At 40.7% G+C, this 27,187-nt stretch overlaps 1 protein-coding gene across 1 annotated transcript in view; it reads right to left on the reverse strand.

The window, feature by feature from the left end:
• Positions 1-5,511: 5,511 nt before the first annotated feature.
• C7H11orf65 (chromosome 7 C11orf65 homolog) overlaps positions 5,512-27,187 on the reverse strand; it is a 57,243-nt gene continuing 35,567 nt past the window's right edge. The window contains exons 7-9 of the mRNA XM_062198353.1: positions 13,015-13,185; positions 9,301-9,356; positions 5,512-5,660 (exon numbers count right to left, since the gene is read on the reverse strand). Coding sequence (XP_062054337.1) covers positions 5,512-5,660; positions 9,301-9,356; positions 13,015-13,185 — 376 coding nt within the window. The remainder of the gene's footprint in view (positions 5,661-9,300; positions 9,357-13,014; positions 13,186-27,187) is intronic.

Genomic DNA, 27,187 nt, shown 5'->3' on the forward strand with positions numbered 1-27,187 from the left:
AACCAACAGAAAAAAGAAGACCTTTCTCTCTGTCTCTCTCTCTCACTGTCCACTCTGCCTGTCCAAAAAAAAAAAAAAATATTTACACACATACACAAACACATATGAACAATGGAATTTTGTTTCAGCCATAAAAAAGAGATCCTGAGAACTGGAATAAAATGGAACTGGAGATCATTATGTGAAGTGAAATAAGGCAGACACAGTAAAACAAATACCATGTTCTCATATGTAGAAGTTCAAGTGGATCCAATGATAGTGATTAGTAGAAGCTGAGAAAAGAGTGAAGGAAAGGAGGGATAGACAGGGTAAGTACCAAGGGACCAGCATTGTGTTACAGTGGGTAAAGCCTCCGCTTGCAATGCCCAGATCCCATATCTGAGTGCTGGCTTGAGTCAGCTGCTTCAATTCCAATCCAGCTTCCTGCTAATGCACCTGGGTAGGCAGCAGAGGATGGCTCAAGTAACTTTCATCTGGCCCGGGAGCCATTGGTGGGGGGTATCATGGGAGGGAGTAATTTGTTCCAGTGATTTCTGGGGAGTGAACCATAAAAGATCTCTCTCTCCCTCCCTGTCATTCCTCCTTCCAAATGATAAATTAAAAACATTAGTACCAAACCACTTATACATAGAAGTAGTAAGTACTAGTGTTCCACAGCACAGTGAAGTGACTGTAGTTCATAATACTCAATTATTTACTGTATAAATAACTGGATGAGATGCTAATATTCTCCAAACATAATCAAGAAATAGAAATGCTATTGCCTGATTTGATCTGTTTATGTTATATATACTTATTGAAATACTACACTGAACCTCCAAAATTACAAGTATTATATGTTAATGAAAACATTTTTAAATTTTCTCCTGGTTTTTAAGAAACTGGCAAATTGTAGTTTTTTGTGGAAATAGAATGCAAATGTATCCTTGTAGAGAGACACTACATGTTGTATGATTCTATGTAGATGAAATTGCACAAAGGGCAAAGCATGCCAGCAAATTAAGTGACATGAATAAATAAACTGCAAAGGTGCACAATTTGGTAAGTCATGAAAATGTTTTGTGATTATGGTCAAAACATTGAACAGAGACTACTGAAACTCATAAAAAGTTTGGTAAAGTGACAGGATATAAAATCAACACAGAAAAATCATTACCCTTTGTATACACAGACAATGTCACAGCTGAGAAAGAACTTAAGATCAGTACCATTCATAATAGCTCCAAAAAGAATCAAATACCTTGGTATAAATTTAACCAAGGAAGATCTCTACGATGAAAATTACAAAACACTAAAGAAAGAAATAGAAGACATTAAAAAATGGAAAAATCTTCCACGTTCATGGATTTGAAGAATCAACATCATCAAAATGTCCATACTACCAAAAGCAATTTACAAATTCAATGTGATCCCAATCAAAATACCAATGACATTCTTTGCAGATCTAGAGAAAACTATGCTGAAATTCATATCGAAGTATAAGAGACCCCAAATAGCTAAAGCAATATTATACAACAAAAACAGCTGGAAGCATCACAATACCAGATTTCAAGACATACAACAGGGCAGTTATAATCAAAACAGATTGGTACTGCACAAAAACAGACTTATAGACCAATGGAACAGAATAGAAACTCCAGACATCAATCCATACATCGTCAGCCAACTTATATTTGATAAAGGAGCTAAAATCAATCTGTGGAACAGAGATAGTCTCTTTAACAAATGGTGCTGGAAAAACTGGATCTCCACATGCAGAAGTATGAAATTAGACCCCTACCTTATACTCCACACAAAAATCCACTCAAAATGGATCAAGGACCTAAATCTATGATCCAATACCATCAAATTATTAGCGAACATGGGGAAAACTATACAAGACATTAATATAGTCGAAGAGTTCTTTGAAAAGACCCCAGAAGTACAGACAATCAAAGCCAAAATTGACAAATGGGATTACATCAAGCTGAGAAGCTTATGCACTGCAAAAGAAACACTCAGCAAAGTGAAGAGGCAACTGACAGAACGGGAGAAAATATTTGTAAACTATGCAACTGATAACAGGTTAACATCCAGAATCTATAAAGAGCTTAAGAAATTCAACAACAAAACAAACAATCCAGTAAAGAAATGAGCAAAATACTTAAAACAGGCATTTTTCAAGAGAGGAAATTCAAATGGCCAACAGACACTTGGGAAAATGCTCAGGATCATTAGCCATCAGGGAAATCAAAATCAAAACCACAATGAGATTTCATCTCACTCCAGTTAGAATGGCTCATACACAGAAATCAACAACAGGTAATCTGATCCATTGGGATCAGTGGGAATGTAAACTGGTGCAACCATTGTGGAAGGCAGCATGGAAACACCTCAGAAATCTGAATATAGACCCACCGTATGATCCAGCCATCCCACTCCTGGGAATTTACCCAAACCAAAAGAAATCAGTATATAAAAGAGTTACCTCTATCTCCTCATGTTCACTGCAGCACAATTCACAATAGCCAAGATGTGATATCAACCCAGCTTATTATCAACTATTGACTAGATAAGGAAATTATGGTATATATACACTATGGAGTACTATTCAGCTGTAAAAAAAAAAAAAAAGGTGAAATTCTGTCCTTTGCAACAAGATGGTCACAACTGGAGACCATTATACTTAGTGAAATAAGCCAATCCCAAAAAGACAAATATCTTATGTTTTCCCTGATCCAACGCAACTAGTAGAATACCTGAAATGTAATGTAGTAGAGAGAAACAGACATTTGGAGAATGGATGATTGTTTATAGCCCTTGTCTCTTCCATTGAAGAACAATCTTGTTTAATTTTGTTTCCTTTCTCTTCATACTATTTGATGAACTCCTTTACATAGAGTAGGTTTAACTATATGACCACTAAATAAACTGATAATAGATCATTGTAAAAATTAAGAATGGGAAACTAAGGGCGGGGGAAGGGTTGGAATGTGGGCATGAGGGAGGGGAAGCCCCATTTTGTACCTAAATATACATATATGAAATACATGAAACTTATATAACTTAAATAAAAAAATTATTTAACAAAAAAATTGAGCTGAATGCTCAAAATTGGTGTATTTTATATGTAACATATCAATAAATATGACTTATTAGCCTTAAATCATTAGACCTTTTAACAATTTTTTCCAAAATTCTTAGGGTATAATTGGTCTATTAGAATTACTGACAAGTTTTTCAAAGATACAATATGGAGAATGTGATAATGGGGGCCAGCATTGTGGTGTTGTGGGTTAAATTTCGTGTCCTGGCTGCTCCACTTCCAATCCAGCTCTTTGTTAATGCACCTGGGAAAGCAGAAGATGGCCCAAGTACTTAGATCCCTGCCATCCACGTGGGAGACCTGGGACTTCACCTTAGCCCAGCCCTGGCTGTTTTGGTCATTTGAAGAGTGACTCAAGAAACCAATGGAAGATTAATCTCTTCTTTAACTCTGCCTTTCAAATAAATCTTAAAAAAAAAAAGAAACTGTAATAATGGGTAAAATTACAGGATGCTTCAGAAACAAAGTAATTCAGACTGGAGAGTATGGTAGACTTTTGACCAAATGGTCTTCTCCAATCCTTTGTTCCTCCCACAGTGGAAGCTTAAAAACTGATTTTTGCTTCCCTAGCTTTTCTAACCTAAGGGACCCCTGTGATCTAGTTTTATTCAAGAGTGCTCTGGTGATGGGTTAAATTTTTTATAAAAAGATTTATTTATTTTCCTTGAAAGAGTTACACACACACAGAGACAGAGAAAGAGAGAGAGGTCTTCCTTCCACTGGTTCACTCCCCAGATGGCAGCAACAGCCGGAGCTGTGCCGATCTGAAGCCAGGAGCAAGGAGCTTCTTCTGGGTCTCCCACGTGGGTGCAGGGGCCCAAGGACTTGGGCCATCTTCTAGGAGTAGCCGGTTCTCAAACTGGCACCCATATGGGATGTCGGCACCGCAGGTGGCGGCTTTACCCACTACACCACAGTGCCAGCCCCAGGCTAAAGCTTGTAAGAAGGCTTTTGCTTTCCTGATAAAAGGAGATATTGCTATGCTGTCCCTTTTCTGCATGTTATGGCCACACGTAGAGTTTTGACAGCCTCTCTCTCAGCCATGTTGAGGACACTTAAGCCATCCCACAAAGAGGTCCCTGAGGCAAGGAACTTAGGGTTCCTGACAGCCTCCCTCTTTCTGAGCCATCTTGGAAGCAGTCTCCACTCCAGTCACGCCTTCATATGACTGTAACCCTGGCCAAAATCTTTACTGCAAACTCATTAGAGACCCTGAGCCAGAGGCACCCAGCTAAACCACCCCCAGATTCCTGATCCTCAGACTGCGAGGTAATAAATGTTCATTGTGGCAACCGCGAAGTGAATGAGAAGATGGAAGTTATTGTCTCTCTCCAATTCTGTCCTCCAATTTGTGTATTTGAAAGGCAAAGTCGCAGAAAGAGAGAGAGAGAGTTCTTCCATCCGCTGGTTCACTCCCCAGATGGCCACAAGGGCTGGAGCTGGGCTGATCCAAAGCCAGGAGCTTCTTCCAGGTCTCCCACACGGGTGCAGGGGAGCAAGCACTTGGACCATCTTCCATTGCTTTCCCAGGCCATAGCAAAGAGCTGGATTGGAAGTAGAGCAGCTGGGACTCAAACTAGGCCTCATATGGGATGCCCAGGCGGCTTTACCTGTTATGCCACGGCGCCAGCCCCCAAATAAATAAATCTTTTAAAAAATGTTTCTTTTGAACTGTTAAGCCTTTTGATAGTTTATTACATAGCAACAGGTAACTAAGTCAGTGTGATGACCTGAAAGAGTAAGAATCCAGTGAGTTGGATTGCATGCAGAATAGTGAGGGCAAAGTGTGGGTCCTACAAAGAACCAAGATTAGGGGAAGGGTACAGAGAAAATTTTAAAAAAGGAATGAACAACAATGATGAAAGCATGTAAACAAGGAAGATAAAAATCATAAAAGAACAAAGATACAGGTGTTACATAAAATAGGTAGTAAGAGTGACAGATGAATTAAGAAAGGTAAAGACAATTAGGACGAGTGAGTAGGCACAGAATCAAGAGGGAGAAAGTATAAAAGCATAGTGGAGAAATGAAAGGATTAGGAAGCATGAGAGAGGGAAGAATTAGTACTCTCTGGATGTGGGATAAATGCCCAAGCAGCTCTGCCTTGCACAGAATAAGGAGGGAAAAATCAGCAAATGAGATTTTTTGCACCTAAATAGTGTATCTTTATTTCAGTATAAATGCTAGGATACTACAATTTCTTAGGAATACCAGAAATAATTTCCATATCTCACTTGACCATTGTACTCAGCCCAATGTTCTGTTTCTGTTCTATTTTATTTATTAGGCTAGGATCTGGACTAAGTGTATGTGCGTACATATATACATACACACATAAATACACAGGTCATTCCAGTCACAACAACTGTCTCCTGGCTGTAATTGATGGGTTCAGGGCTTGGATGGCTATACCTAGGAAAGAATATTTATATTCCATATGTGGAATCAGGCGTTACTCTAAAATTTGGTTGTTTGTAAATATTTTCATAGAAATGATCATAAGGTACTTCCATTCGTAGCTCCGGTATATCTTCAAGATCATATGTATCTTTCTGTGCTTCCTCAAACCTGAAACCTAAAGAGAAATGACCACCAGTTAGAAAGATGACAGATGTGTAACACAGACACAGACTCATTCTGCCTGCTGCTATATAACAGAAAAGCCCTATTGCATTTCCCTTCTCACTATTGAACAGTTTTCTTTATATCCTATTTAAGTGAAACCATAAATGCCCCAGATTTTTGAGTTCATCCTATTTTCACTAACATATGTCATCATCCATCCCTACAAAAGGCTCTGCTAGACCTGAGTTTCAGGTTTGATCTACCAGTAAGGAGCTGTGTAAGTCGGTGCAAGTTATAAAACACTTAATCAGATCTCCTGTTGACACTCAAAAGCACCTTGCTGAATTCCCTCCTTCCTTCCCCTAATCTTCCCATTCTTACCAATAGGCTTCAGCCACGAAAATTAGGTTAGTAAATGACCATTTCTTAATTTGTTTTCACAAGTATCACCACCAAGCTGGCCTAAATCAGTTTCAGCTAGACTGAGACTGACCAGCTAAGTGCAAAAAGAAGGATTATGGCCAAAAATGATACTTGGGACCAAAGTGGTGGTCCCACCACAGAACCAAAACTTGGAGAATGAGTGAAACAGAAGAGCTAGCCAGACGGCCATAGGCAATGCAGGGTCTGCAGCTGAAGACATCTGATGATGGGGCTCTTCCTTGTCCCCATCCATACATCAGGAATTTTCTCCTGACCTGTTAGCATCCCAGCTTCTTTCCTTACTCCATAAAACTTTGCCCAGAACCCCACTGGGGAGGCAGACTGCAGTTTTTACCCTCTCTGTGTTGTTGGCCACATACACCAAGCCAAAGCCCTTATTTCATCTTTGTGAGAATTGTGATGGAGCCCCTAAAGAACTTAGCATAGTGTTTGACATTTAGTTAGTGTTCTGTAATTATTCACCAACAGGTCTTTATTCACAAATAAAGAGATGTCTCATCCTTCTCCAGAGCTAAGAGTTCCCAAATATGCTTGAGATTTGACCTTCTCTTGTTTCTTGAAAAAGTGGCACACTTTCTCTTCTCCAGTGCCGACGTCTTCACTGGCTCCACTACTTAAAATATCTTCCACTTGGTCTTACGCTCCTTCCAATTGCTATGCTGTATCTTTCCTTCTTTTTACTGTAATCTCTTGTCATATACACACATATATGTTAAGTATAATATATACATATATTAAATATAATATATATTTTATATGTATATGACTTGACTCATTTATATTGTTTCCAGTTTTTATAATTGTCATTCCTTTACATTCTTTGAGTTGCCATTGAGAAGCTACTAAGTGCTACAAACTGAGCATTCAGGAGCAAACAAAAGGGCTCCCTGCTTTAGATAGTTACCTAAAATTGACCTCTAGAGGCCATCGCTTCCTTTAGCCCCCAAAGTGGAAACTGCATGGTGTGTTGGAGCAGCAGACAGGCGGTCAGTGACATGGGGTGCTACAAGCGAGGGGAAGAGTGGCACATGCAAGGCTGGAAAGCTGGGACACAACCATAGCCAGAAGCCACTTTAGAATTTTCTCCCAAGTGGAAAGCTATGAGGGGCAGCAGAGCACAGGTTCTGAGCTAGTCTATCTCATTTCAAATCCTGGCACTCCCATGAACTGCGATGAAGTAACTGTATCCACTTTGCTCCTCAGTACAATGCAGATACTAGAGCTTGTCTCGCTGTGTAGTTTGGAACATCAAGCGAGTTAATATGTAAAGCACGTCTATGTCACAATTGCTAAAGAGTTTGTTAAATAAATCCAAGTGTTTCAATTGTGCCGATTTAAATTTGTAAAAGGTCACCACAGGGGCCAGTACTGCAGCACCCTGGGTTAAACCACGACCTCCAGCAATGGCATCCTGCATGGGCTTCAGTTCGAGTCCCAGCTGACCCCACTTCCAATCCAGCTCCCTGCTAATGCACCCGGGAAACCAACAGAAGATGACCCAAGTGCCTTGTCCCTTGCCACCTACATGGGAGACCCAGAAGAAGCTCCTGGCTCCAGCTTGGCACAACTCTGGCTGTTGCGGCCATTTGGGAAGTGAACCAGCAGATGGAAGACCTCTCTCTCTCTCTCTCTCCTATCTGTAACTCTGCCTTTCAAATAAATAAAATAAATCTTTTTAAAAAATCCTTTAAAAAAAAAAAAGTCACCATATGTTGTGTGGCGAATGGGCTGAGAAAGCATTTGGCCACCATACAAGCCTGTGGAGAGTTGATGGCATACTGGAGTGCTGGTAATGAGTTACAAACAAGTGGGTAGAGGGGCTGGCACTGTGGCATAGTGCGTAAAGCCACTGCCTGCAGTGCCTGCATCCCATATGGGCACTGGTTCGAGACCCAGCTGCTCCACTTCCAATCCAGCTCTCTGCTATGGCGTGGAAAAGCAATGGAAGATGGCCGAAGTCCTTGGGCCCCTGCACTCGCGTGGAGACTCAGAAGAGGCTCCTGGTTTCTGACTTTGGACCGGTGCAGCTCCGGCCGTTGCAGCCAATTGGGGAGTGAATGCCTCTCCTCTCTGTGTTTAATTCTAACTTTCAAGCAAAATAAATAAATCTTTAAAGAAAAAAAAAAGTGGGTAGATGGATAGATTAATTCTAATGATAGTGCACATTTATGGAGTGTATCACATCATGTGCGGAGCACCAGTCTAAGCTCTTTATGTCTATTACTCATTACTTTGCAACAACCTATGAGCAAGGTGCTACTTGTTGCTTTTATTTTGTAGATGAAAAACTGAGCAACTAGCTGGTCCCAGATCACACAGGCAGCCAACAGTAGAGCCAAAATCAAACCCAGGTTGTATGAAAGAGATTTCACAATTACGTCTCTACTTTACTACTTCTCAAATGATAACAGGACGGAGTTTGTATACTTAGATAATAACCACAAGTAGGCTATGTGGAACTATAGCTATTTCTGGGGGTGTGCTGACACACTTCCTAAAAATGCTGCCACTTTCAGATTTTAGTGTTGTGGACCACCAGTGGGACAAAAGTAGAATAGAACCCCAAAAATATTTTGAGGCACTTAATTTGCCAAATGAAATTTGCTCACTAAAAATTACTACTGAGAGGCCAGCGCTGTGGCACAGCAGGTTAAACCTCTAGCCTGCAGTGCTGGCATCTCATATGGGCACTGGTTCAAGTCCCAGCTACTCCACTTCTGATCCAGCTCCCGGCTAATGCACCTAGGAAAGCAGTGAAAGATGGCCCAAGTGCTTGGGCCCTGCACCCCTGTGGGAGACCTGGAGGAAGCTCCTGGCTCCTGGCTTCGGATTGGCTCAGCTCTGGCCATTGTGGCCATTTGGGGAGTGAACCAGTGGATGGGAGATCTGTTTCTATCTCTATATATAACTCTGTATTTCAAATAAAATAAATATTTTTAAAAATTACTACTGAAACCTTAAAATATGTAACCATAAAAGCATTCACTTTTTAAAAACTATTTTCTCCAACTCTAAATAAAATAGAATGTTTTTCTCTTCCCAAATAACAGTCTTACCCATAAAGGTAAAATGACTTGGCCAGTTCATTTGTATTTATACACTGGCAGGGTACTGATGTGGTAAAGGCTTAGAATATACACATGTGCATAATACATCATTTTGGCTCACAGGAATTTTCCCATCAACCACTGCTAAAAGTCACCTACCTTGAAAGTTAACTGAAGAGTTGCTTGTGGCAATTTCCTTCCAGTTGGCAATATACCTAATTAGATTATATAAGCATTCATTAAATCACATTGATTCATTAGTAAGTAATAAATTGATTTATTAGCATATACTTAGATTACTTTAATTATTCCACTTTCTCTTAGAAATCTAAAGTTAATGGTGACAAATTCACTAGTATCAGGGTTTAATTCTTAGGACTTTCTCGTTTCCTAGTAGTTTGCATGAACCTAAGGCAGCCTGCAAGACAAAAAGTTAAAGTAGGTATAAAAATGGAACCTGCCATCTACCTTATTAGTGTTCTTTTGTCTTCCTCTACCACATCTCATTTTATCCAGTTTCATTCCTACAAGATCATGTTCTCATGTGAATGCCTACTAATGTATTAGTTAATAATTCTAACTGTAAAATATAGACAGAAAACTCTCAGGGAAAAATAGCAAAAACTTTTTCCTGGGTTCTGGATTGTCAAACCTACTGTTTCTGATATCTCAAGGAAATGTAAAGCATGTAGTTTATGGCCTTATTAGAACAAGAGTTTAGTCTTTGCAGTATCCAGAAAATAAAAGGATAACATTCAAGTAGGGAAAATGCAGCTGTCAGCTCAGCTTCCCAGAGACTGACAAAGCGTAGTTCAGGAAGAGTGGAATATGGAAGAACTTGAGATGATGAACTGTGAAGAGGAGGGAAAGCTCCAAGAGGAGGATTCCTGAGATTTATCTCATCTAAGGTTCCATATACCTAGATGGTGTAACCCCTTCCAGGACCTCTCCATAGGCAGTTCAATTCACTTGACCTTAAACGTTGGCAGACTTTGTTTTCAGTGGTTGTTCAGGAACACTATGAAAAGCTGCCAGTCACCCTGCTTGCTTGGATTTATGTCAGGTGGGCTTCAGAAAGATCATGGAAAACACACAATGTAAAAAGGTCGTATATGAGGCCAATGCTGTAAGGTTCAGCAAGTTGAAGCCCTGGCTTGCAGTGCTGCTATCCCATATGAATGCCAGTTCGAGTTCCGACTGCTCTACTTCCAATCCAGCTCTTTCTGCTGGTACGCCTGGGAAGGCAGTGGAGGACAGCCCAAGTTGTTGGCCCCTGTACCCACATGGGAGACCTGGAGGATGCACCTGACTTTGGCCTGGGTCAATCCCCATCATTCTAGCCATCTGGGGAAATGAGCTAGCAGATGGAGGCTCTCTCTCTGTGACCCTGCTTTTCAAGTAAATGAATCAATCTTTAAAAAAGAAAAAAAAAAAAAAAAGGTTGTGAATGGATTTCAAGATTTTTAGCACAAAATAAACTCATCTTTATTTACATTTTCTATGAGCTTTTTGAAGTACCCTCATTTACTTAAGAGGTTTTCATTCTCCCTCCAGAAAAATAAGAAAGGGATTTTTTAAATAAAAGATTTTGTTTATTTATTTGAAAGAGTTACACAGAGAGAGGAGAGGCAGAGAGAGAGGTCTTCCATCCAATGGTTCACTCCCCAATTGACTGCAATGGCTGGAGCTGTGCCAATCTGAAGCCAGGAGCCAGGAGCTTCCTCTGGGTCTCCCACATGGGTGTAGGGGCCCAAGGACTCAGGCCATCTTCTACTGCTTTCCCAGGCCATAGCAGAGAGCTGGATTGGAAGTAGAGAAGCCAGGTCTTGAACCGGCACCCATATGGGATGCTGGCGCTTCAGGCCAGGGCATTAACCTACTGCACCACAGCACCAGCCCCAGAAAGGGATCTTGATCAGAAGTATACAAAGCCCTTGGGTGGGTATTTAACCTGCCATTAGGGATTCCCACATGCCATATCAGCATGCCTGATTTGAAGATAGGAAGGAAAGGAGGAAGGGATGGAGGGAAGGAAGGAGAGAGAAAAGAAAGGGAAAGGAAAAGAAAAGGAAGAAACACTGGCATTCCATATGAGTACCGGTTCATATCCTGGCTGCTCCATCTCCCATGCAGCTCCCTGCTAATGGCCTGGGAAAAGCAGCAGAAGATGGCCCAAGTGCTTGGGCCCCTACACCAGTGTGGGAGACCTGGAAGAAGCTCCTGACTTCAGCCTGGCGCAGCCCTGAGAGTTGCAGCCATTTGAGCAGAGGACTAGAAGATAGATGATCTGTCTGTGTCTCTTACTCTCTCTTTGTAACTCTAACTTTCAAATAAATAAGAAGGAAGAAAGACACAATGCAAGGAAAGAAAAGAAGAAATGAAGAGACAAAGAGAGAGGGATGAAGGAAAAAGAATATCATTAAATTCTTTGAATTTGATCCATGAACTATATTGAGTCTGTTAAAAAGTGAAAATTAAAATTAAAAAAAAAAATAGAAATGCCTGGTTTGAGTCCAGACTTACTCCACTTCCAACCCAGCTTCTTTCTAATGCACATCCAGGGAGGCAGTAGACGATGGCTCAAGCACTGGAATCTCTGCCGCCCAGAGACCCACATGGTGGACCTGTGCTGAGTTCAGGGCTCCTGGCTTCAGCCTGGCCCAGCCCTGGGCCACTGCGGCCATTTGGGGGAGAGATTCAGTGGACAGAAGAGCTCTGTCTTTCGATAGATAGATAACAAATGCTTTTTAAAAAAAAAAAAAAAAGAAATAACATCCAAAGATGGGAATTGCAATGCCTTGCTTTTATTTTTTATCCTAAGAGTTAAAATTATTGTGTGGAGAAGAAACAGAAAATGGGGTGAGAAGCACAGGAGGTCTACTTTGAATAAATTTCTGGAGATCAGATAGAGAGTTCTTGCAGATAAATTGTTGAAATCCTGCTCTGCTTTTCCTTTATACAGTTGGCTAATTCCCAAGCAATCTTCAGTGAAAGATTATAAAATATCTATGTCTGATATCCTGTAGTTACTGGGATAAAAAAAGAATCAAACAGTTGCATTTGAGGGAAAGAAACAAATAGGCATCTTTGTCTACTTAAGATTTTCCTCGCCCATAATGCCCTAATACCCTTCTCTGGTAGGTGATAAAGATCCATGATGGCTTTTTTTTTTTTTTTTTGGACCGGCAGAGTGGATAGTGAGAGAGACAGAGAGAAAGGTCTTCCTTTCTGCCGTTGGTTCACCCTCCAATGGCCGCTGCGGCCAGTGCCCTGCACTGATCCGAAGGCAGCAGCCAGGTGCTTCTCCTGGTCTCCCATGCGGGTGCAGGGCCCAAGGACTTGGGCCATCCTCCACTGCCTTCCCGGGCTACAGCAGAGAGCTGGACAGGAAGAGGGGCAACCAGGACAGAATCCGGCGCCCCGACCGGGACTAGAACCCGGTGTACCGGCACCGCAAGGCAGAGGATTAGCCTAGTGAGCCGCGGCGCCGGCCCATGATGGCTTTCTTACATCAATGAAACACTGTAACATTTTCATGCTAGAATACAGGTTGAAGAAATTATTTGTATCATTAATTTCATGCTTTTAACCTTCTTTATAAATCTCAAAGTGAAAACAAAGCAGGATTACATGAAGGTATAAAGTCTAAGAATAACGAACACCCAAGTCTAATTTGCTGTTTTCTATTTTGGAGTCATTCCTTTTTTTATCCTTTATTTTTCCCTTTTCTTTTTAGATAAGTGGAGAATATTTATTCCTTTTTAAAGATTATGTTTGTGGCCCTAAGATTCAACATTGTAAACAGGAAATGTTAGGAAGCAAAATTTATGATGACTGCCCTTGTCCCCAAGATCAGACAGAACAAGTACCCACTCATCAAAGTTCAGTGTATTTGTCCAGTTCAGCACTTCATCCACTTCCCATTCCATCACAGACTCTATTCCACCGTCTTCAACAGCTCTTATTAGTCCTTTTGTTGCTGTGTGAATTAAATCTAGAGTCTCATCACGTGTGGCCTTAGCTTTCAGAGTTCCTGCATAGTACCTAAACAGAGAATGAGAGACGGAAATCTCTTGAAATAGATGATTACAAGTAAAAGCAATTCAAATATATTGTTGTTATTTGCAAATAAAAATTATTTGTACTTTAAATCACATTTTCATCTTATATAACACTATGTATCGATTCCAGTTTTCTTTCTTACACTGAGATGCATCTAAACCAAGACCTATGAGATAGGATATTTGGTTGAGGCAAGGAGAGCAAGTAACTTCATCACACTCAACAGAGACCTCACTTAAAAATCACTATTCAAAAAAAATCACATTCTTTTGATACAAAGTAAAACTAAGTTATTAAATTATCAAATCATGGAGTTACAGAGTAGAAAGGATTTTAACAGACTCAACTACTCCACTCACGTTACAGGAGAGAAAATAAGTCCTGCAGGAGTTGAGTGACTTACAAAGTCATGAGGCCAATGGCAAGTGGCAAAGGGGATAAAAGATGAGAAAGAAGATCAGACAAAGGCTACACAGACATGAACACCTTTGTGCAAGTAGTTTCCACCCATTATCTTTTTTAATTTTCTTAAAAATGGACACAGCTATTGTGACAGCTGTTTTTGTTATGCTTTTGGATAGACAAATTGAAACTTGGTGAAGAACCTGTTCAAGAGCATGTTGGTAGTAAATACACACCAGGGCCAGTATTCAAACCTGACTAAGCCCAGCCTCCTTCAGCAGCACTACCATTCATTTGTGACAGCAATTGGATTAACAGAGCCACTGAACACGAGCGAATAGAGTGAAGTCAGAAGGCCTTGCCATGAACACTGGAAAAGTCATGCGTTGTTTACCACAGGGGATGTTCTGAGAAACATTCTTCTCTATTAAGGAAAATCTTTCAGTGCTGGGGGGGGGGTGTCCTATGTTTTTAAACTTTTAAAAAGGGGAGTTCATTGTAGGAACATCACAGTGTGTTTACAATAACCTTGAGGGTGTAGCCTACTACTCACCTAGGCTGTGAGGCCGAGATGGCACACTGCTGTACTAAATATTGTAGGCAATTTGAACACAATGTAAGCATTTGTGTCTCTATACATAGAAAAGGTACGTAAAAATATGGTATTAGAGAAAAAAAATGGTGCACCTGTATAGGGCACTGACCATTAGTGGAGTAAGCGGGACTAGACGTTGTTCTGGGTGAGTGAGTGAGTGAGTGATGAGTCAGTGAATGTATAAGGCTGTGGACATTACTGTAGATTTCAAAACACTATACACTTAGGCTAAAGTAAAATTATAATAAATGTTTCAGTAATAAATAAACCTTAGCTTATCTATGACATTTTTCCCTTGTAAACTTAGGTTAGAACACAGACACATTGTATAGCTATACAATAGTGTTTTCTTTTATACCCAAATTCTAAGTTTATTTTGTATTTCAAAAATTTGTAATGTTTTTTAGTTTATAAAATTTTGTTAAAAACTAAGGCAATAATCTACCTTTCTGGGCCTCAGTTTCCTTAAAAAAACAAACAAAAAGCCTCCTTTCCTTGAAACGGTACTCACAGTAGCACCCCCTCCTAGCATAAACCACGTAAAGCATTTAGAAGAGTGATTAGCACACGGTGAGAGTTCAATCAAAGAAGGTTCACACAATATGTGGTGGTATGAATATGACAGGGACAGAATGCATCCCTGCCCCCTCATGAAATTTCTGCATGGTTGGACTGCTAATGAATAATGACCCGTGAGAGGCAATGTATTTTATAAGAAGGAGCATGGCTCTTGATTCACAGTTCTGTAAGAACAAAAACCACGAAAGTATGATTTTCTAAGAAAATACTATAGTCTGTACTTTTTATGCACTTATTCATTCATTTACTATCCATAAAGTGTCCACCATTTTTTAAAAAAGTGTTATTTTATTTGGAAGAGTTAGAGAAGCAGAGGCAGAGCGAGAGAGAGAGAGGTCTTCCATCCATTGGTTCACTCCCCAGATGGCTGCAACGGCCGGAGCTGCGCCGATCTGAAGCCAGGAGCTTCCTTCAGGTCTCCCACATGGGTTCAGGGCCCCAAGGACTTGGACCATCTTCTATTGCTTTCCCAGGCCATAGCAAAGAGCTGGATCAGAAGTGGAGCAGCTGGGACTCGAATCGGCACCCATATGGGATGCTGGCACTGAAGGTGGTGGTTCTACCCATTTTGCCACAGCGCCGGCCCCTGAGTGTCCACCATTTATAAAGTGTTACATGTTTATAGTGATGAAGGTCCCATGGGACTTGCAATATCCCAATCTATACTCCATTGTCTGAACATAACAGGCAATCAGTAAGTATGTGTTAAGTAAATTATTGAACTAGTGGAAGTACTCACTGGTTCAGAGATACTAAACTACTAATGCCCACTCAGTAGCGAAAATGCATTTAGAACTTGCAAGGGCCGGCATTGTGGCATAGCAGGTTAAGCCACCATCTACAATGCTGGCATTCCATATGGGCACTGGTTAAATTCTCAGCTGCTCCACTTGCAATCCATCTCCCCACTAATGCACCTGGGAAAGAAACAGAAAATGGCCCAAGTGCTTGGGCCCCTGCACCCATGTGGGAGACTAGGAAGAAGCTTCTAGCTCCTGGCTGCTATCTGGTCCAGCTCCAGGCATTGCAGCCATCTGGGGAGCAAATCAGTGATGGAAGATCTGTGTCTCTCCCTCTCTCTCTGTAACTCTACCTTTCGAATAAATAAATCTTAAAAAAAGAGACAAATTTGTGGAAAGCTGGGAGGTGAAAACATTTTTTATAGATTCCTCTTTTTTAACCTCCCCAAATATGCAAACACTTATGGTTGGAACTAGAAACCTGAATGATATTATTTTTCCTTTTGCAACAATGACATATGATAATTTAGATATGTATTCTCTTATTAGGGGAGAATAAAAGAGGTACTTTGTTTTCAGGAGTCCTAACAATTATTTTAATAATTTAGTTTTCAGGTTTTGAAGTCTTAGTCACTATTGAAGTGAAGTGATCTAAATAGCACTAAGACAGTAACAGGTTATCAAGTGGGCACAATATTTCAGATATAATACTAACTGGAAATAAAGAATGTTATAACAAGTTGTCTCACAAATAGAGATCTTTAAAAAACAAAATAGAGCAGATGGCGGCTGAGTAAGATGCTGCACTGATTATCTCCCCATAGATCACCAATTCAACAACTATTCATGGACTAAGCCATCTTCACAAGAGCCAAGGAAGCCAGGTGAGAGACCACAGTACCTGATATTTATTATAACAATAGATACACTGAAGAAATCAGAAAGGAAAGAGTTGTCCACATCGCCCCTACCCTAGCTCCAAGGTGTACAGTGTGAACAGACATATTTCACCTCCTCCTTAGGAGAGGGGGAGGGGATTAAGTCCAGATCCTAGACCTCAAACCCAGTACTAGGCCCTCAAGACAGCAACCAGTGCCATGCAGGGCACTGCTCCCAAGGCCAGTACCTGTAGACTGAGGCTTAGAATCCTCCTTAGCCAGGTAGCCAAGGGACCATCTCTATCACAGTTTCTTAACCTCCAGCAGACAGCAAAGCAAGATTCCAGCCACTAGAGACTAGGCAGGAAAGGAAGCTTGGCACTTGGCCTTGGAGCTCAGAACCAGCCCTACCATTATGAAACCCAGCACCTGACGAAGCAGAAAGGCCTCTATCCCTACTCCAGTGCTCAGAGCCTCCAAGGCTTACCTTCACATCAGGCAGTATCTTGTGCTCTGATAGGCTGGACCTGTTTTAAAATGGAACACTGCCAGTCTTGCCTGGGCCTATCATGCATCCTGAGGCTGCACAGGGCCTGATGACTATGAGACCCAAGTAGGACCCTAGCTTTGTGCTGTGCTGGACGTCTAACAGGTTGCTTTTGCCACCTCTCCCCCAACCCTGGGCAGACTGCAAGGAAGCACAGAACTGTCTTGGAACTCAGGACAAGGATAGTAAAACACAACACTGGGCAGATCTTAATGGTTCTGTCCCCAGCTACAGTCTGTCAACAGAGCCTCTAGACCTGGTACAGTCCTAGGTGGAGTTCTGTCACTTATGTCCCAGTCAGCATCAGCTGTCCCTGGCTGGAGTCAGTCAGGCTGTGAGCCTACCTCAGCAGTGCCGGCTTTGGTCCTAACTCCATGGTGTGCTGGTCTCTGACAAGATATGAACTCCAGGAGTAATCTACCATGGTTGTGATGGTGATCACAGAACTAAGTGTCTGGGCCTACCCCAGTTCCAGGAAGAGGTTTGTAATGAACTACCCAGGGCCCGGCGCTGTGGGTAAAGCCACTGCCTGCAATGCCAGCATCCCATATGGGCACCAGTTCGAGTCCTGGCTGCTCCACTTCTGATCTAGCTCTCTGCTATGGCCTGGGAAAGCAGTGGAAGACGGTCCAAGTCCTTGGGCCCCTGCACCCAGGTAAGAGACCCGGAAGAAGCTCCTGGCTTTGGATCAACCCAGTTCCGGAATGCAGCTCTGGTTGCAGCCATCTGGGGAATGAACCAGCAGAAGAAAGATTCTCTTTCTTTTTCTCTTTCTGTCTCTCTCTCTCTCTCTCTCTCTCTCTCTCTGCCTTTTACCTCTCTGTAACTCTGCCTTTCAAATAAATAAGTCTTTAAAAGAACACAACCTGCCTTTATGATTAAAACTCATTAGGAATAGAAAGAACATATCTCAACATAATAAAGGCCATATATAACATGCTTAACAAGTAACATCTTACTGAGTTAGGATAAGCTGAAGACTTTCTAAAATCTGGAACAAGACAAGGATGCCCACTTTCACCACTTGTATTCAACACAGTACTGTAAGTCTTAGAAAAAGAAATTAGGTAAGAGAATGAAATAAAGGGCAACCAAATTAGAAAGGAGAAAGTCAAATTATTTTTTACAGATGACATGATTTTATATGTAGAAAGCCTCAAAGACTCCACTAAAAATTATTAAACTAAGTTAGCAAAGTTGCAGAAAACAAAGTCATTGTATAACAACCAGTAACTTTATTATATGCCAATAGTAAATTAACTTAAAAAGCAATAAAGAAAGCAACCTTATTTCTACTAGCTATAGAAACATAGAAGTCTCTACAACAAAATCTAAAATATAATGCCAGAAATTGAAAAGGGCACAAAGAAACAGAAAGAAATCCCATGTCCATGGATTGGAAGCATCAATATTATTAAATGTCAATCCTATCAAAAACAATTTACATATTCAATGCAATCTCCATGTAATATCAATAACATTTGTCACAGAATTAGAGGAAATACTACTAAAGTTGCATGAGACCAAAAGAGATACCAAAAAACTAAAGCACATGTTGAACAAAAAGAATAAAACAAGAGGCATTACAATATCCAACTCTAACATATACTACACAAATGTATGGTATCTTAAAAAGAATGGTACTGGCATAGAATTAGTTGCTTATAATTGCATGGATTTGCTTCTATGATCTGTATTCTGTTCTACTTGTAAATCCAGGCATTTATATTCAACTGATTCCCAACAAAGATACTAACTGTACATATTGGTGAAAGGACAGTCTTTTCAATAAAATAAATAATACAGGGAAAACCTGAATATCCACATGTACAAAGAGTGAAACCAGGCCCTCCCCCAAGTTTTATACAAAAACCAACTCAAAATGGTTTAAAGACCTAAATAAAAGTCCTGAAAATTCAAAACTACTAGAAGAAAACATGAGAAATGCATCATGACATTAGTTTGGGCAATGATTTTTTTAGTTTAGATCCCAAAAGCACAGGACATAAACACAAAATAGACAAACAGGATTTCATCAAACAAAGAGCATCTTCACCGTAAAGGAAACAACAGAATGAAGACACAATCCCCAGAATGAGAGAAAACATTTATAAGCTATTCATCTGATAAGAAGTTAATGACCAGAATACATAAGGAACTCAAACAACTTAATAGCAACAGCACAATCTAATTTTAAAAAGAAAAATGGGAAGATCTAAATAGACATTTTTCAATGGAGGATATGTAAATAGACAATAGGTACACAAAAACAAAGTTCAACATCACTAATCATCAGGAATATGCAAAGCAAAACCATGGCTAAATATCACCTCACACCAGTTAGATAGGCTATTATGAAAAGATAAAAGATGAAAACAGCACTGGTGAGAATGTGGACAAGAGGGGACATTTGCATACTATTAGTGGGAGTGTAAATTAGTAGAGCCATGTGCAAAATATTATGGAGTATCTTCAAAAAATTAAAATTTGAGTTACCATGTGGTCCTGCAATACCACCGTGGGTATAAATCCAAAGGAAATGAAATTAGTCTGTTGAAGGTACATCTGCACTCTGGTGTTTAAGGTGGCACTAATACAATATCTAAGAAATGCAAACAACTTAAGCGTCTATCCACTAGGGAATAAAGGAACCATGTTACATATATATAAAGTAATACTATTTGGCTACGAAAGGATGAAACTTTGTTTTGCAACCACATGTATAGAATGTTAACTGAAATAACAGAAATAGAAATACCATACCACATCCTCTCATATGTGGAATCTAAAATGTTGATCTGACAGAAGTTGAGTGTTGAATGGTGGTTACTAGAGGCTGGCGAGAATGGAGGTGGCACAGGATGAGGAAAAGTTATTTAAGGCCCTAAGGTATAATTGGACACAAATAATATTCTGCTGTTCTATAGTACTGTAGGCTAACTGTAGCTAGTGACATTTTATTGGAATTTTTTCTTACAAAAGAGCTGGAAAAGAGTATTTTGAATGTTTTCAGCATAAAGAGATGACTAATGTTTGAAGGATTAGGTATATTTGTCCTACTGGACATTATACTATGCGTACATACATCTAAACATCCCATGGGACTCAAACACACGTTTAACTTTGACATGATGAAAATTTTAAATAAAAAATCAATATAAACTTTGCCCTTATGGATTTTATCACAATATATTTTCAGCTGTAGTCACTTCAATGTGATTTCTTCAGAATATTCTTTCTAAACTAGGAAGTTCAAAAGGAAAGGACAGCTAAGTGGTGTTTGAATCTCCCAACAGGGAGAGATGTTAAAATACAAAGATCTGGGAACAATCAAAGCTTAACTTGCAAAGGAGATCAAGGAGAGCTAAGATCTGTAGGTCACAGAAAATGCCAGATTTAAAAACCAGAATTCTTTTAGGAAGATGACTTTAGAAAAATCAACCATGGTGATTCTCAAAATTATTCATTCTCAGCGACATAGTGAAAAATGTTTAAATGGATCCATGAACAAAGCGTACAAAGTAAAATTTCTCAAATCCTGCAACCTCATAGGAATTCATTCATTCATTCATTCTAGTAACAGCACATACTCACTAAGCACCCACCTTGTCTGAGGTGCTGTGCAGGAGCCCAGGTAGAGTGGGAGTCAAAGACACAGATAACTGCAGAAACATTATAAATGGGTATCTAAGTGATCAGTGGGCACATTAAAAGAACATGCCTAACTGGGGCAAAGCTAAATAGGTCAGGAAGGCTTCAGGAAGAGAGGTTTGAGCCAGGTATGGAAGATGAAAATCTTATTGCCATGGAGCCGAGCCAGAAAAGAGCAACCTGGTGAGAGGAACTAGGATGCAGATCCTGCAGGCTAACGGAGAGCCCTTAATATGTTTAGCTAAGAAAGCGATTTTTTATATACCTCACTTCATTGTTCATACTGTGATGAGGAAAAAAATAAAAGACAGAGACCAGTTATAAAATGGATTCAGAAGGTGAAGTATAGATGAAAACAGATGAGCTAATACAGTGGAGAATGGAAGAAAACATCAGATTTGGCAGACAGTTGGAAAGTAGAATAGAGTATGATAACAAATTAAATGTATGAGTTTATGGAAAATATCAAGTCTGAGATAACCTCCAGACTTCTGGATCAGATCCCAGGGAAAATAAGGTCATAAACTGAGTCCAGGAAGAATACTGAGAAGAGGCAAATTTTACAGTGTAGAAATTCAATTTTCGACCACTGAGCCTGAGATGGAAATGCTGATATAATTAGAAACACATGGGCTGGCAGTGTGGCGCAATGGGTTAAGTCGCTGCTTGAGATGCTGCCAGCCCAGCTTAGAGAGCCAGTTTGAGTCTCGCTACTCCATTTCCAATCCAGCCTCCTGATAATGTGCCTGGGAAGTGAGTGGAAGATGGCCTAAGTACGTGGCCCCTTATATCCATGAGGGAGACTAAGATGGTGTTCCTGACTCCTGGCTTTGGCCTGACCCAGATCTGGCTGTCCTGGTCATTTGGGGAGTGAACCAGCAGATGAAAGGTCTGTTTTTAAAAAACACATATAGTTATAGATGAGGATTGTTTTAAGGGTGAATAAATATAAGAACAAATGAAACAAGATTACTATTCACAGGTGTTATCTCAGCTGGTAGCATGAGTCAGCTTCAAGAGGCCACACCACTACTGTCATATCCAGTTGTTTCTAGCTTATGGCATATGCTAAATGAATTTTGTTATTCTGAGCACATTACCAAACTTAGTTTGCCATAAATAGGTCCTCTGGTTAGAAAAAGATGTTATATGAAATAAAATGGTAATTGATAAGGGGTTCTATAGTGAATGGTATTACTGACAGGAACAATGCAGGCAGAAAGAAAAGAGTATTTGTCAGAGAACAAATGAAGGTCTCTATTATGGAGAGTGTCCAATACAATCAGCCTGTCACCAGGGAGCCAGCTTATCTCACTAGTGGGGACAATGCACTGGCTCTTGTTACACAGTCAGTTGTGACTACAGCCCTCTAGGTGAGGGGAAGAGTCTGTAGGTGAGTCTATTTACCACTTCCCTCCCTGTTACTGTGGCATTGTGTACACAGCTCCATGCACAACCACTGAAGTGTCCTGGGAAAATGCTAACAGACACAGGCTGAATCATCTTGTCCTTGGGATTACTGAGGGCTCTCTGCCTCATATCAGCCTTTCGGAGAGCACTCACACAGGGTATGAATATTCTTTCAGCCCATTCGGTATACGCCTCTGCCCAAACCTAGCCACATTTTCCAGTGTTCTTTCTACTTGCCAGTCAGCTGAGAAACTATTGGCTGCTGCCCACTGTTAATAAAATCCATACCATAAGCTATTTCCCCTTCTACATGAAGTAGAAAACCAAATGGAACTTGGGCCCACTGGAAGGCTCTCCTTTGATCATTTTCGGCGACAATTGAGGACTGTAAGTGACTGTCCATTTTTGCATGGTGCTAACTTCCTGTGTAGATTCATGGTGAATTAGGCTCAAGATTCCTATTCCTCCTCCGCTGACCTGCCACAGGGGACTCCCTGTGTGGAGAAGACACTGAGGCAATGGGTAAGTATTGGTTGAAGAGGTCTGAGCCACTTGCTCACGCAGCTTACTTAGGCTGGATATCCAGACCTTCTTAGACTCATTCTCACAGGAGTACTTCAACAAGTTGATGGAAAAATGAACTCAAATAAAATTTATTTTGCTACAAAATCCTTAAAAACCCATGCAAATTTTTTTTCATATATGTATTTTCCATGAACTCTGAAGACCCCATATATGCAAGGATTTCAAAACTTTTGCAACAAAACAAATTCATCTTTTAATTCCATTTTTTACATCAACTTTTAAAAATATCCTAATATATACCACATATTTTATACTGAAACCATGCTATGTATTCTCAGTCCTATAGATTAACAGATTCACTAGACCCAGCTCAGTTCATCATCATATGGCACTTAGCACCTATTGGCAAGCATCCAGTCCCTTCCAAGGTCCACTAACAAGCCAGGAACTGATTTTCAAAAGGCAATAGTTTTTGCTACTACCTTATTTTAAAACTCTAGTGCTCTGTGCCATGCTTCTTCTACTAGAACTATTCAGGGACTCCACACCGTATTTCATCATCGTCTACAGACAGTTCTCGCACTGCTGGAAATTTTGGACTGTAAATCTCAAGTGATGGAGCAACTTGACTACATTGTGGACCAGCTATAGAGGTCTTTCTTGCTCGTGTCAAGTGTGGTGGCCATATTCACATCACCTGGCAAATGAGTTGCTGTGGCCTTCCCTCATGGGTATTATTTTACCTCCCAAATCAGAAGAGGGCCTCTGAGAACTGTGCTTCTTCAAAGTGGTGTAATGTGTAGTAACTTACCTCATGCTTTAAAAACTATACCCTGGGGCTGGTGTAGTGGCTTAGTGAGTTAAACCATTGTCTACAGCACCAGCATCCCATACTGGTACCAGTTCGAATCCCAGCTATTCGAATCCCAGCTATTCTACTTCTGATCCAGGCCCCTGCTAATGTGTCTGGGGAAGCAAAGGAGGATGGCCCAAGTCCTTGGGCCCCTGCACCCACATGGCAGACACAGAAGCAGCTCCTGGCTTCGGATTGGCCCAGCCCTGGCCATGCAGCTATTTGAGGAGTGAACCAGCAGATGGAAGGTATCTCTATAACTCTGGTTCTCAAACTAATTAATTAAAAAAAAGTATACTCCAAAATATCTTTTAAGCTACAGCCATGTGACAGACCTTTACATTTTTGCAAGGTTTATTGTCCCCTCCCCACAGTGGGCATTGGTCCTACTAAACCATCCAGGGAGCTGTTATTTTCTGCTCAGTGCATCCAATTAACATAGGCCAACCATGCAACAGACAGGTATGATGTTCTGTGGAAACAGATGCACAGCCCCTAGGGGTAGAGCAGGAATGCTGATTTAACTTTGAGACTTAAATGCAAAGCTAGCATCTGTTCTTTCCACTTCAACACTGTTTCTTTTTGCTTAGTGATTGGACTGGGAAAAAACACATTTACCAGTTCAACAGCAGCACAGCAGATGCCAGAGACTACTCCATTCAAGAAGCCTAGCTGTAATTTTTGTCACCTCCAGACCTGCACATGACTTCAAAGTTCCATTATTCTCAGTGAACCAAAGGAATAGATGCCATCACAACTTTCTCCACTGTCATCTCCAGCCTCTAAGGGACAACCATCACAGAACTCAAGAGCTCTGCTGCTCCTGTCACTAATCCATTTCTCAGTAACTCAATGGAGAGGCTTTGTGAGGTTATGGCTTGTACATGGTTGAGTAGATTGCACACAATAGAATCAGATATACGCATTCCCCTGAGCCACCAGGAACACTTTCCTACGGTATACCAGGGAAGTCTTGGCAGTTTGTAAATAGGTCAGAGGTTGAATTTGATTAGCTAACCTAAACATTATTAGGAGCATTTCTGGATACCAAGCTAACATACTAAATTCATAGTTCCAGGTCAATGTTTCCATTTCAATGAATTTGGCATAATTAACTTTTTTTTTTTTTAATTTGATAGACAGTGAGAGAAGAGACAGAGAAAGGTCTTCCTTCCATTGGTTCACTCCCCAAATGGCTGCTATGGCTGGCGCTGCGCTGATCTGAAGCCAGGAGCCAGGTGCTTCTCCTGGTCTCCCATGTGAGTGCAGGCCCCAAGCGCTTGGGCCATCCTCCACTGCCTTCCCGGGCCACAGCAGAGAGCTAGACTGGAAGAGGGGCAACCGGGACAGAATCCGGTGCCCATATGGGATGCCGGCACCACAGGCAGAGGATTAACCAAGTGAGCCATAGTGCTGGCCCCACAATTAACTTTTTAAGCAAGATTTATTTATTTGAAAGTCAGAACTGCAGAGAGAGAGAGACAGACAGACATCTGCAACAGCCAGGGATGGCCAGTCCAAAGTCAGGAGGCTGGACACTCCCACTGCTCCCCTCTGCCACGTTCCACCAGGTCTTCCATGTGGGTTGCAGGGGCCCAAACACTTAGGCCAAATTCTGCTACTTTTCTCACGCCATTGTCAGGGAGCTGGATTGAAAGTGGAGAGACCTGAGCCCAAATGCGAAGATTGTATTGCAGGCAGCAGCTCTAACCACTATGCCACAACACCAGCCCCTCAATTAACTCTAACAACTTCAGGATCCACCTTCACATCATGCTTCTGAGGCTCCTTCGGTTGTGTCACTCCTGGAGTAGACCTGCATCTCTGAGCTGTCCTGAAATTCAACGCTCAGTGAAGGATGCGGCAATGAGAAGTGGTGGTGGTGGTGGTGGGAAACGGATCCTGTGGAGAAACAGCTCAAGTGTGTGCAGGAACCAGGCCAGTGTGGTTTCTGGGAGGCTCTTCTGTGGAGGAAGGATTCTTCCCTCTAAAGGGGAGCAATGGTTCCTTCCGCCAACAAGGGAATTCGCATATTTATAGTTCTTAGTTTTGTTTATGTTCGCCCGACTGTCCTGATTCCAGATCTCAGGGTTTTACCTCCTCCCTGGTAGTGTCTTCATCTGAGTGCAGAACCTGTGGCAGGGCTGAGAATTCGGTAGTACCACAAGTACTGGTCCTCTGTAGCCCTTGCAACTGGAGCCCGAGTTGCTCTCTACTCTCCCTACAAGTACAGCAGGTGAAGGGTACTGCCACAGAGATCTTCTGAGTACCTATATCCTTCAAATATGGGTTTCTATAACTTTATTGAAGTAGAACTCATGTACAATAAATCATAAAAAGTGAATTAAATGTGCACGGTTTGAAATCTGGGCATCTGTATATGCCTGTGAATCCTCTACTACAATAAAGAAATAAATATATTCACCATCTCCCAAAGTTCCCTTGTTAATCCTTCCCTCTTCTCCTGACACCTACTGATCTGCTTTGTGTCAATTTAGATATGGTTTTATATTCTGGAATTTTATTTACATATATTTTTGACTCACTTCTTTCATTTGTCATTATTTTGAGATTCGTTGATGTTATGTGTATCAACAGTTCACTCTGTTGTATTACTCAGTAGTATCCCTCTGTATGGATATACCACAACTTGTTTTTCTGTGGATAGACATTTGTGCTGTTTCCAGTTTGGGGCTAAGACAAATAAGCCTACTTTGGGGCCAGCATTGTGGCATAGTGAGCAAAGCTGCTGCCTGCAATGCCAGCGTATCTTATCGGTACTTATTCATGTCCTGGTTACATACACTTCCAGTTCAGCTCCCTGAGAATGGACTCAAAAAGCAGGAAAAGTGTTTGGGCCCCCATCACACATGTGGGAAACATGGAAGAATCTCCTGGTTTCGGTTTGGCCCAGCCCTGGCTGTTGGGCCATTTGGGAAGTGAACCAGCAGCTGGAAGATCTCCATTTCTCTCTCTCTCTCTGACTCTGCCTTTCAAATCAAATTTTTTTAAAGCTTATCTGGAGCATTCATTTTTGATCAGTCTTCAAAAGGTTCTATGGAAATTACATATTATAAAAAAATGCATGGATTTCAATTTTTTGTACAAAAATAAGATTATCTTTTAATTTCATAGTCTACATTTTCAAGTACATCATGCAGTCTTTTCTGGAAATACACTTTTACTCCTCTTTGGTAATATACAGGGACAGAATGGCTGGGTTTTATAGTAGCTGTGTTGTAAAAAAAATTGTTAATGTTTTCTAAAATGGGTTTATTTAGTTGCATTTGCTCACATTTCTTGCCAACAACTGGTATAGCAGACTATTTAAGCCATCTGAGTGGTAATGTAGTGGTATCTCAAGTTTTAAAATTTTCTATACATATATCTTAATTTATGGACTGTCAATTTTTTATCCAATATTAGATTGTCTCCTTGAGTTTGAGGTTTTTCTCAATTGAAGATTTTCTCAATTGAAGATCTTTGTTACATAGTTTGTAAATGTTTTATTTATGGCTTCAAGTTTTGTTTTTGTAACAGATTGTATAAAGAATAAGAGTTTTTAATTTTGATTACATGTAGTTTAATAATTTTCCTTTTATAGTTCATTTTTTCTGTGTCTTATTTAAGAAATACTTGCCAAAACCCAAGTCATTAGAACTTTTCCTTACATTATTCTTAGATACTTTATGGGTTTTGCTCTTGCATTTACATCTATGGTTTCTTTTTTTTCTTTCTTTCTTTTTTTTTTTTTTTCTTTTTTGACAGTCAGAATGGACAGTGAGAGAGAGAGAGAGAGAGAGA

This window comes from Lepus europaeus, chromosome 7, assembly GCF_033115175.1.
Source record: "Lepus europaeus isolate LE1 chromosome 7, mLepTim1.pri, whole genome shotgun sequence".
Taxonomy (NCBI): domain Eukaryota; kingdom Metazoa; phylum Chordata; class Mammalia; order Lagomorpha; family Leporidae; genus Lepus; species Lepus europaeus.